We start from the raw sequence: 12,969 nt of genomic DNA, 5'->3' as shown, positions 1-12,969 counted from the left end.
AATGGCTATAATGAGGGAATTATAGGTCATATGCATATCTAAGTATCATAACCAATTTTAGGTATATTTTGCCACTTTATTTCATTTCATTACTTTTTTTCTCTCTTGTTATTCTATTCAATTTTGTTTACCTTTCTACTATTTTTATGCTTTATGATACTAACCATCTCATCTCACATTTCATTCATCCTATAGTTTTGGCATCATTTTTTTCTATTCATTTCTATATCAATTGGGTTTGTAATAATTTTAGATAGTTTAGTTTCCATTTTAATTTTCGCAAGACCGTAGAATGTATACTAGGACAAAATGTAACGGACTATGGACTATCTCTAATAATGTACACCGACACAAGCACCGACACTCGCACACACGTTGCATGATTATCGATTTAGGTGTATGTTTAGGAATTCGACGCCTAGCGAAATTCCTTCTTCGAAATAGGCTAAATTTTTCAAACAAACTTTGGAGTCAATACTCCAATGCCCTTTTGTGAAATAAAAATAAAGATCAAATTCGACATTTTTCTTCTATGCCTTACGGCTTCTCTCCTCCTCTTCAAAAATCATTTTCCAAATAAAAATAAGATCTCAATCATCTTCTCTCCCCCATTCTTCACTCAAATAAAACTTCTTTTCTTTCAATAAGTAGGCAATAAAAATAAAGCGTAGAAATAAACTTAGGAGAACGGTTCTTATGGAATACCATAATCGTTCCGGGTGCCTAACACCTTCCCGTAGCGAAAACGACCCCCGAACTTCGAATCTAAGGGTTTTTTCTCAATTTTGCCCTTCCCAAGAAAAAATAGAGAATATCAAAGATTGAAAGGTTCAAGCCTAATTTATGACTTGACACCCGAAAATCGCGATAACAAATATTATACACTTTTAAACAATTTTTGTGCACCTCACTTCACATTAAAAAAAGTTCCATCCTTCAGTTAATACGCATGTGATCTAGCACTGCCCAGTTTTGTATAACCCCTTCCCCATTTTTTGGGAAGAGCAATGTTATTTGAACAACCATTTTTTGTGACAATCTTTTGGACAACTAAATTATACAAAGAGATTTAGGTTATGGCACAACAATCAAAGCAATAGAGAAAGAAAGTATAAAAATAAAGTGAGTATGAGAGAGAAAGTTGTCAAAAATTGTTGTTCAAATATCATTTCTCTTTTGTGAAATCCATTTCAATTTCCATCCTTCAGTTAGTGGACAACAACTTGATCAACAACATAACTGGATATCTATCACCTCGAGGTTGACCATTTGGAATGCTTTAGGTATTGTTGGTATGTCAATTGTGAGTAAAGGAATCCTACATTAAATTAAAATGTGAATGTTGAACAACATATAATTATGGAAGAATTGTATACACAATGTCTTAAAGTTTAAACTTAATAGTATATGGTGTCCAATTCACCTATTTGATTGTTTTTAGTCCAAAGTGATGATCTTCAGACTCTTCCAACGGTGGTATCAAGACTAATAATTTAACTAAATGTGATCGCATCTTAGTATTGAAAGTCTTTCTGACAATGACGGTCAAACAAAATGTCTCGTATAGATGATGTTTGTCAATGGCCAGTCTCAACAAAACTTTAGCTATCAACGAATGTCTATATATTTGAAGGGTGTTGCAGCAAATGTATGTAGGACAAACGTTGAGGGAAAGATTGGTATGTTAAGTGTGAAGAAGAGTCTTATATTCAACGTCAAAGAAAAAATAGAGTCTTATATTAGATTAAAAAGTAGATGTTACACAATATCTATAAGTGGATTCTTTTTCACATATATTTAATACTTCAAAGTTTTGGTTTATTGATACCTAAACATGTAAGTTCGGTATCGTAAAAGATATATATGGTACTACAGCAAGAACAAACACAAAATTATACAGAGTTAAGTATAGAGTGGCATTAATGACACAAGTGATAGTTTAATTTAAAGCCAAAAGAGATACATAGCTAGAGCCTAGAGAAACCATAGTGAACCCATGTTTGTATAACTAACGACAAATATTGATAGGGAATCTTTAGTATCTCATGAGTGTAAATATTACCAGTGGTTCATTGGTCCTACTTTAACATGTGCTATGTTGTACACGACCAAAATCAACATCTAAAATTTTTTTGACAAGAAAAATCAACATCTAAATTAGCTAGCTAGGGTACATAACTAACTAGGCACACCCTCTAAAAAAAAACTAGTTAGGCACAGAATATGATTATTTAGTCTTGGGTCACACTAACATGGAAACCATAAGAATATGGAGTCATGCTGTTAAGACATTTGTTTATTGTTAGAAATTCAATATTGATACAAAAGAGAATGTCTCATTCCTAGGCTTGCATTTCAAAGCAAATGAAAGGAATGTGATTTTGATTGCTCATCCTAATGATGAATTCCAGTGATTTCAAGGCGTTTTTATCATAGCATATTTACAACAAAAAATATTTCCCGAGTTTTTCTAAAGCATTCATGCTATAAAAATCCCAAAACATATTTTAATTGCGTACTTAGGAGAAAGATGTAATCTCATAGTTCACAAGTCTCCGTGGGATTGATGTTGTCCTTTTGTATAATACATCTTCCTGAGCACCAACACTTTAGTCTAGAATTCTATTGTTTCTAATAGTGTTTCCCCCCATTAACAATGGAGGTCGAAGATGAAATTCTGATTTGAATGCTTTCCCTAAACTTCATAAACACATAATCCCCTCTCATCATCTCTATTTTAGCATGAAGAAATTTGGTGGATTAGAAAGTTAGGGATTTCAGATTTAATTATGAAGGAAAAAGAATCTAGGGATTCAGATTTATATAATTTAGGGACGAAGGAAATAGGGCAAATGGAGTAAAGTTGTCAATGACAAAGTAAAATTGTTTTCATGCCACAATTTTTTTTTATCAAAAGTCTCTACATGTGGGAAACGTGACATGAAAAGACACATCACCGTTTAACGTCACACGTCGGTGTGTCTAGCGACTAAACCTGACAGGGATAATTAATTGATATAATTTAAGCAAATTAAAGGACTATTTAGCTATTTCACAAAATTTGTGAATCAATTTAGTACCAGCAAGCATATTTCCTCAAATAATATAGTAATAAATTTGTTTCAATCTTTTTTAAAGATTAAAATGTGCTTAAAGTTTTTTAAAGGTCTAAATTGTGTCTCTTAATTTTTCACAAGGAAAAAATAGATCTTCACTCTTTCTTTGGTTACATGTGAAAGTAAGTCAAAAAGAGAAACAAGAAAGAAAGAAAAAAGAAAGCTAAAAACAAAGACTAGGCACGAGAGTATAGAATTTCCATGGCATCCACAAGAAGTACTAGTTGAAGCTCAATCGAAAGATTGTTGACAATCATCATGTTACTAAAAGTTCTAGCATCAAATTTAACGAGAACGTCTGCACTCATAAAAACTTTTTTTTTTTGTTTTTCTTTTCACTTCCTAAATTTCTTTTGCATCAACCTAATCAACATTCAACCATTGTCATCGCTGCATTTCCAAAAAAATACTGCATTAAATTAAACACTCAAAGTCATACACTCTTACTCCATCCCTTGAAATTTAAGGTTATTTATTTATTTGGTCTCTTTTTGTTCTGCAATTTTTACTGATTTATTTATTCACTTTCAATTTTATTCTATTTAATCATGATCAATTAGATTAGATCATGAAAATAATCTTTTCGCCATTCGCTTCATTCAATTCAGCAACCTAATAATACTTCTCTCATTCCTTTTGATTACTTCTATGCAACACTCAATTTTATGTTATACTCTTTTCTTCCATTTTTTTTACTTCATTTATGTTATAGGCTGGTCCTCATTTTTCTTCTTCAACTACTATGCTTATTATTGGTTTCTATTGCCGTTTATATGATTGTTTCGAACATATAAAGGAATTTAATCTTCATATATAAGTAAATTATGTTCTCTTTTTTTCTTATGTTGACGGTAATGCACATGTTTCTTGTGCCTTTAGGATTAGACTCCTCTGTTTGGTGACAAACTGCATTACAAACATAGATACCTTAGGGATTTTGAACCAAATTTTGTATTTGGAGTTAAGCTATGCTATGTTTATGTGTGTGCCGAATATTAGTTTGGGGTTGTTGTTGGCACTAGCAACGTCTATGTTTGGGGTAGGGGTACTATAAAATCTAAGAGACCACAAAATGTCTCTTAAAATAAAGTCAAAATTCTTGATAAACAAATACAAAAATATGTGTAGAGAAAAAAAAGGAGAAAAAGAAAACAAATGGAGACAACCAATTTGAAATTAAAGTGTCTCATCATCAAAAGTTGGTTGTCTAATACTCTAGTTTTGTTCTTTTGGGGAAATAGGGTTGAAATTGTTTCATTTAGCAAATGTGCGGGTTATGCTTAACTTCATTTCGTTTGATTAAAGCTACTTTCCCAAAACATCCCACTTTCACCTAAGCCTCATTATAACCCTGAAAGTCCTTAAATTGTGTAGTGTGATATTGACTTTAATTTGATTGTCAGTTTAAAAAATTTCCAAAAGTGTGGTAATATGGCAGACCTATGTCGACTGTGGTTACTTTTATAAATCATTTGTGAGAAGTTTTGAAAATGGATGTTGGTCAAGACAACTGGTTCATCAAAACACTGGTTAAAGAGATGAACTTTTGATACCACCATTGGTAGGACAAGTCTTACTTTACTTATAATTTTCATAATAAGTTTGTACCTTGAGGACAAGTAACGATGCAAGAATAGGATTGTGATGATACTCTATCATATGTCTATTCGTGGAGTTTTATAAAGTTTTACCCTGTTTGGGAGCAGAAAATTACAAGAAAATCAAGTTCTGAGGTTTTGTAATCGTGCCATGATTTTTGGAGAAATTGACACGATTTTGAAGATAAAATTAATGATTTCAATTCACAAAAATCGTGGCACGGTCCAAGGATTTTGTGCCACGATCAGCGGAGCACCAAAGAAGGAATTTGAAAATTTCAGAGAAATCATGACACGATTTTGATAATCATTGTACAATTTTGCATTTAATGACAAATCCTGGCACAATTTATGCGTTCCAGAATCATATCTATAAAAGCCAAACTTCATTTCTGAAGTCGGGTGTAAAATTTAGGGAAAGAAAAAACATTTTTGAAGCGGTCCCCATGGAGACGAATCGTATAATTTTATTACTTCAATGAATTTTTACTAAAGTTGCTAAAAGTCTATCAGTAGATGGCTAGGGTTAGAAGACAAATCTTATTGATACCATGTAAGATAGTATTTTCTTTTCTTATTTCATTGCATGAACATGTATATAAAACAATAGTCTTGACTATCAAGTCGTTTCTGCCTTGACTACCACGTCGTTATTGACTTGACTCTTATTAAATATAAAAGATACATACTAAATATAAAAGATACTTAAATATTATAATAAAGATATATATACTAAATATAAAAGATATTACATATTCTAATAGTAAATATGTGTTAATGGATAAGTTAAGTGAGTAAATCATTGACTAAAGAAGAAAAAAGGATGACAGTTTCATTTTATTTATCTTTTACAATTGTTTTTTAAAATTTAAATCAGGTGTCATGTTATTATTTGTTGTCTGTAAAGGTTGGCGGGTTACTTACGCTTGTTTAAAATTATTTCTTTGTATTTGGCCAGAAATTTAGACTAAATACATTTGACTTGTAGGATTTTTTTTGTTTATATGTGTCATTATAAAAGGGAGTAGTGTCTTAGTTATATTCACTATGCTCTATCAATGAACTAAGAGATCTACAATTAGAGTGATCTCTTACATCAATTTTCTCTTTGAAGGGATAGTCTATTTGCTCTGGCAGAGTCTTATAATGGTTCATTGGTACCACCACCCATGCTTGTTTCTCCACATTAAAAGTAAGTTTTGACCCTCCAAGATATCTCTTTATGATCCATAGAAGTGAAATTTATGGTTGTAAAATATTTTGCGTGAGAGAAAGATACAAAATTTGAGGTTGTGTTTGTGTTGTGCATAAGCATTAGAAACAAGTATCAAGTTTTTAAACTATATATACTTGTATATGATGTTAATCCACAACATAAACACACCTCGAATTCTCTATCTATGTCTCACATAACCTATATACTTCTATGGATCACAAAGATCGTTTGAAGTGGCAAAAGCCTACTTTTAATGTGGATAAGACAACGTGAATGGTGGTACCCTAAACTCTTATAACATTCTTCCTGAGCAAAAGGCGAATGTAGAAAGACTTGTTCTTATGTGGCACTTCTAGACAAGCTTCCCACCTTTAGATAACCTTCCCATTGCCAATTCTCTAATATGTTTAGAAGTAAAGCAAGTAAGACCGAAGAGACAAGAATATTTCCTGTTACGTTTATTCTTTGCTTCTTCTATTTAACTATAAAGAATACAATGCCCTTTGGTACTTCGTCATGAATCCTAGCATATTTTTATATCATATCACATCAATTAATACATACAACTTCAACTCGAACTAATCAAGCAGAAGTTTCAACATCATGTTACCTAAAAAAAACGTTTCAACATCATGTGATTAATTTTCATTGAAAAATTTGTGACTGTGATTTGTGATCTATAAAGAAAGTTCTCTTCTCCCAACCGAAACTTTTTCATAAGAAAGAGTTAGAAATAATTAGAAAAATGATTTAATTCATATGTGCATAATCTTCAAACATAAATATTACAAGAGGCCGAACCAAAAAAATACAACAAACCTACTTTTTTATCTTAATCATTTGATAATGGTCTAATTGAAATTCGATTGGTTTAAAATAAAAAAAATAAAAATCTAGACAAAAATTATACCAATCAAATATTCAATGTTCAATGAATTTTTGTTTATGATGAATATTTTGAGAGACAAGGTTCAAAATCTAATTGAAACAATAATTAATTAGTCCCTCCGTTTTTAAATATAAGTAAAATTGACTTTTTAAGTTCATTCATTTAATGATGTATGTGGTTCAATTAGATGAATGAATGAACATAAACAAATCAATTTTAGTTATATTTAAAAACGTATACTTTCCTAATAATCTATTCAAAACTTCAAATTACCTAAATTTTTTTCTTAAAATTAAATATTTAAGACTAATATAATTCATCACCATATATACTTCACATCTATAACATGCTTAAAAAATACTAATAAACCAAACGAGGTTGCATGTAACAGAAGGAATTAAACTCTCACAACATTGTAAACAAATGTCTAAATTCTTGACTCAAACAAGACACGTCTCGAATAAGATTATTGATTATTGAGTTAATACAAATTTGTATAAATTTTAGTAATGATGGGTACCCCCTCCTCATTGCATCGATTGCAGCTGCAACCCGCAATCCAATGGCTGATCACATAGCGACGGGACAACAACTTGCTAACAAAGCTGAGAAAAAGCTCTTCTGCTGTTGCGCCTTGTTTGGCTCCAATTATGAAGATGCTGCTGAACTTTTCCTCAAATCTGCTAAATCATTCAAACTTGGAAAATCATGTAAATTTCTCTTCAACTTACCACCTTTTTTTTTTCTTTATTTTTATTTTTTTGCTATTTTCTTAATTTGGCATCATGGATCAGAATCAAACGACCCATCATGATTTTTCACTTTGTTTGAAACCATAAATTATCAATTTAAGTATTTGAACTTTTGGGCATTCATAAAGTTTCAAGCTTTTTCTGTTGTGTTGCTTTGGAGATATTATGGTAATTTTCAAGCGTGAGTTTGTTGATGATGGTTTGGTTTGTTTCAGGGGACAAAGCAGGTTCAATCTTCATCAAATCAGCTAAATGTCATATGAAGGTTCATTACTAAGATTTTTCATACTTTCTTTTTATGAGAATATGATATTTGTTTTTTTAAAAAAAAAAATGATTTTTATACTTTAGATCAGTGTTGTCAAATAGCGGATATAGTGGCTTTATAATGCACTAGAGATGGGATAGGATTAGAAATGATAATATCAGAGAGTGAGAGTTGGGTAGCACCTATAGTAGAAAAGATGGTGGAAAATAGGATTAGGTGGTTTGAACATGTAGAGAAACGACCTATAGATTTTGTGGTAAGGAGAGTAGATCAGATAGAGAATAGTCAGATCACTAGAGGCAGAGGAAGACGTAGAAAAACTATCAAAGATAAACTATTAGGAAATATTTGGAAATAAATGAGTTGGACCGAAATATGGTTTATGATAGAACATTATGGCGTAATTTGATCAATGTAACCAATCCCACTTAGTGCAAAAATGCTTGGTTGTTGTTGTTGTATTGTTCTATGATATGTAATTTATACAAAGTGTTGCCAAATAGAGACTATAGCACTATCTGCAGCATAGACGAATTTGAACAAACCACTGTTTTCTCCGATCCACGGTTGACAACACTGTTTTAGACATGAATTTTGTGCTGTTGAGTTTATATATATGTGATAATGATGATGATAAATATGGTTTATGCAATTTTATGTGTTACAGTTAGATAACAAGTTTGATGCTGCTAAAGCTTATGTAGATGCTTCCCATTGTTACAAGAAAACATCTAGAAAAGGTGCTTATTATAGAGATTTGAATGCTAAGATTTGTTGATTAAGTACAACCTTGCTAACTTTTGTTGCTTCTGTTTTGATGTTTTAAGGAGGTATTACATGCTTAAAACAAGCAGTAACTATCTTCATGGAAATTGGTCAACACATTATGGCTGCAAAGTATTGCAAGGTACTTTCTGGATTTATGTACACATCTTAGATGTAAATAGGATTGAATCACACAAAATTGCTGAAAATCAAATACAACAACATAACTGTTAATACCATAGAGTAATTCTCATGTTACCAAAAATTATAGCAATGCACTAGCTGTCCTAGAGACCAAGTCTCTTACATAGAGTATTTTCTGTCCAAAATACTGAATAACATTAACATCTTTACCTCTTTTATATACTAGTGAGTAACTGCAAAAGTTATTTTCTGATCCTAACTGCATAATAACTGTCAGTAAACTTACTAATTATTTCGTTACCATAACTACCATCAGGAATTTACTCCTATTGTTTCCTATGTTATCTGATTGGTTCCTTTGCATCATGCGTCTTAAGAAACAACCTTGTTCCCGATGTATGAGGCCTTGTCACCACAGTCCTTGAGAGTATTGAAATTACAAAACATCCTAAGATGTGTCTTCTGTAAGTAATTTCATTGACCGAGCTAACTAACTGAAGACACAATCGGAGACCAAACTGATTAACGAAAGACATATTCAGGGATGCTTTTGAAATTATGATACATTCAAGGACTATAGTGGCAACATCTCATATATTCAAAGACTGAGCTAGTGAGATATATGTTTACTGACAAGAGTGACTATAGGATCGTAAATTTTTATCATGGTCCATAGCTACTATCTTTATTGTTGTAATGGATGGAGCTTTTCTCAGCACCTAAAGCATGAGCCCTTGCTTTTCTCTGCATATGTTCGTTAATTGGTGCAGATCTCTGATTTTCACGCCAGAAATATAAATATCTCTCTCCATTTATTTATTAGAATGTACTGCAATTGAAATAAAGTTTATGTTTAGTAAATTTCAAGATATATGCAGTCAATACTTTCAATTTTCCTGTCCCACTTGTAGCTCCCATTACACTAGCCTGTTACAACATTTGAAACAGTGAAAGGTCCCATTTCTCTTTGTCTTAGACACATCAGCCATTTTGATGGCGTTGAAATAGTGCTAGAAGACCTTGTTTTTGCCCGCTAATATGAGCTTGTTCCGAATGCAAGCGTGTTTCTCTCTAGCTGTTTATTGCGTGCAGATTGCAGAGCTTGAACTCTTGTTGTAGGTTGAAAAGTTCATATCAGATGCTTAATTTCAGGTTGCAACACAGCCAACAAATAACCCAAATCAGGTAGAAAAATGCTTAACTTGTGACAAAAGAAACTCAAATGCCTCTATAAACTCTTCGACAAATCGTTTTGTTCGAACTGTTTCTATGTCACCATTTCCCCCCTAAACATCTCTCATAGAAGTCCATCTTCTGCTTACCTCAATAAGTTAAACCAATGGATAATAGCACTCTCCATGCTTAACTTAGCTGCTTTAATTTACTTTTTATTTTGTTATCAATAATATTTTGAGCTTCAAAATTAGGGTCATTTGCCCTAGTGATCTACCCATAGGGTCATCTCGATTGAAAGATGGCAGTTTCACTTTTTAACTGCCGTTCAGTACTCTGTACTCGTGTGTATCAAGATTATTTGAATCTGATCCTTTGCGATCATCTCTGTGATGAATTGTTGTCCATGAATTTCTAATATTGAACATAAATTTTTCAAAATTTTCCTCAAACTATCTTATATGCTCATCCATTTGTGCCATCATATCGACATTAAATCGTGGAAGGTGAAAGGCAGCCAAGTGATTGTCCGAACTTCCTCTATTACGTCACATCCAAGTCCCAAACATTTGGACAAGCTTGTTGGCACGTGCCTTTGTTTTCTATTCCTCCAATTCTGACAACTGTTCATATACATGTATTATGTTAGTATTGTGCCCTCATTGTTAATCCATACTGTTAAATCTTTCACTTTTGAAGTTTTGATAAGGAGATTAAACAAACCCTTTGAAAGGATTTAAATTTGTCTTTCTGGGTTTAGGAAATCGGTATTTATGAGTTGATCATTTCGAGAGCGAAGCTTGAACTTTTTGATATTCGCGGGGATTCAGCAACCTCTGTAATCCAGTGCAAACAGAAAGTTGCACAATTTTCTGCTCAACTTCAACAGTTAGTGTTTCTCTTTCTGTCCCTCCAATGCAATTTTTCAATAACTGATTAAGGGAGACGTGGGTTAGTCTTCACAAAGTCTTGGATCATATTGATCTTCTTGGTATTTACCAGATATCAGAAAGCAATTAAGATTTATGAAGATACTGCTCAACAATCTCTAAACAACAATTTACTGAAATATGGAGTTAGAGGATATCTTCTTAATTCTGGCCTTTGCGAGCTTTGTCGAGGGGATATTGTTGCAATTACCAACACCTTGGAGCGCTATCAGGTTCTCTTTTATGTTTCTTCTTGATATTAGAGTAATACTTTACAGTCATACTTTTAACAAATTTTCCTTTTATCAAGTATAGGACTTGGATCCAACATTCTCTAGAACTCGTGAATACAGATTTTTAGCTGTAAGTAATGGAATTTCCCTGTAATATTGGCTTTGCAATTTTATTTGTTTGAAATAACTCCTTGCCTTCCTTGAACACCATAAGAAAATTTGTCTTAGTACTAGCTTAGCTTGGATGGCTTACTACTCTTCTCTTGCTCTTTTCTTGACCGCTGTTTATTTTTATCATTTGAAAGTTTTCTCAAATTTCAGGATTTGGCTGCATCAATTGATAACGAAGATGTTGCAAGTTTTACTCGAGTTGTCAAGGAGTTTGGAAGCATAACCCACTTGGTATGTCTCTTTGTCCAAATACCCAAGTAATAAGTATGAGGGGAAAAAATGGTCACACAACTCCGACACATATGGTTACATTCAATCAATTGATTTTCTTAAATTGTTACTGTTGTCGACGTGTTAGTGTCATGTCTAGTGTCCGTGTTTCATAGAATGTAATATCTTCATTTCTTACCCCTTCCTCTCCACCTTCCTATACATATGATAATTTTAGCATATTTGTCTTCATTGCATTACTCACGTATTTCATGCCATGCTACAAAGTATAGTACACAATAATAGCATTTTCGTCTGCATGTCTTGGAATGATTTTAAGTATATTATAGCTGCATTTTTGTGTATGTTTCTCGGTATCATGGAGATTTGAGAATAGCATTGAAGTATCATACCGAGTTGCATCTTCTACTTGATTATTGCTAAATATAATGCTATTTGCACCAATTGCCTGTAAATAATAATTTGTCCAACTTTTAGTGTGTCCATTGGGGTCCATACTATACAAAGTTTACTTAATGCATACCCCATTTTCATCTCAAAACTGCTATCATCCTTCTATTTTTAATTGAATGGTCACTTTGCAGTCTTCAAGAGGTAGCCAAAACATGTTTTCAGTTTTACCAAGAGACTTATTGTATTGTTATTCTCTTATGTCCTATCAAATTCTACATGTTTTTAAGGTTGCATGTGACTGTTTTTGTACAGGAGTCTTGGAAGTCAACCCTTTTATCTAGAGTTAAGGATGCTTTGGAAGCAAAAGTGATGGAAGAGGATGATTTGACATGAACAAATCATTATTGAATTCTCGGCCAATGAAGCTCTTCCAACTTTGTAAATGTCGGTGGTAAGGATATACGAATCGATGTTGTATTGTACTAGTATCATATAGTGTTGGCATGGCCCAAAATGTAAATAGAGAACACACGATATTTGATCACGGAGTTCGGCCAATTGTGTCGACGTCTTTGACTGTAGAGCAGCTGTTGTATCATTCTTGTATTCAAACATAGGGCTTACACAATACAACTTGTGTTTAAATTCTACGATCTCAAGCAACCTTATGACTTACGAACAAGCTATGAGTCATACCCACCATATAGTAATAGATGGGTAAATCTTTCTGAGTTGTATTTTATTTTATTTTTGGTATTCACAAATTCATCATGACTTCATGAATTCATATGTATAAAAGTATTCAGTGTTTCATTTTTCTACAGATTATTTTTTGCTGAATTTCTAAAGAATTTGTTACCTACATAATAAAATAGTGTAAAATCCATATATATGTTGAAATAATCAAGTTTGAAGAACAAAAAAAGGATTAATTAGTTAATTTAAAGAGGTCAGTAATGATTGGCACAAATAATCGAATTTGGTTTATTGATATCATTCAAAAATACATATTGCAATGCATTGAATCTGGTTTTAACTTGGACGATTAACAATTTATCAATCTGTTGTATGGTTCATAGAATTTTTGTATT

At 32.3% G+C, this 12,969-nt stretch overlaps 1 protein-coding gene across 1 annotated transcript; it reads left to right on the top strand.

The window, feature by feature from the left end:
• Positions 1-7,330: 7,330 nt before the first annotated feature.
• On the top strand, positions 7,331-12,701 carry LOC11406013 (alpha-soluble NSF attachment protein). Its single transcript, XM_003623473.4, has 9 exons — positions 7,331-7,529; positions 7,787-7,836; positions 8,507-8,579; positions 8,667-8,746; positions 10,682-10,809; positions 10,924-11,083; positions 11,166-11,213; positions 11,405-11,485; positions 12,191-12,701. Exons 1-9 carry the CDS (start codon positions 7,382-7,384, stop codon positions 12,269-12,271), a joined length of 849 nt encoding a protein of 282 aa, XP_003623521.2. The 5' UTR covers positions 7,331-7,381; the 3' UTR covers positions 12,272-12,701.
• The last annotated feature ends 268 nt before the right edge of the window (positions 12,702-12,969 follow it).

This window comes from Medicago truncatula, chromosome 7, assembly GCF_003473485.1.
Source record: "Medicago truncatula cultivar Jemalong A17 chromosome 7, MtrunA17r5.0-ANR, whole genome shotgun sequence".
Taxonomy (NCBI): Eukaryota; Viridiplantae; Streptophyta; class Magnoliopsida; order Fabales; family Fabaceae; genus Medicago; species Medicago truncatula.
The sequence above is the reverse complement of the archived record's forward strand: the minus strand, read 5'-3'. Positions and strand labels throughout refer to the sequence as shown.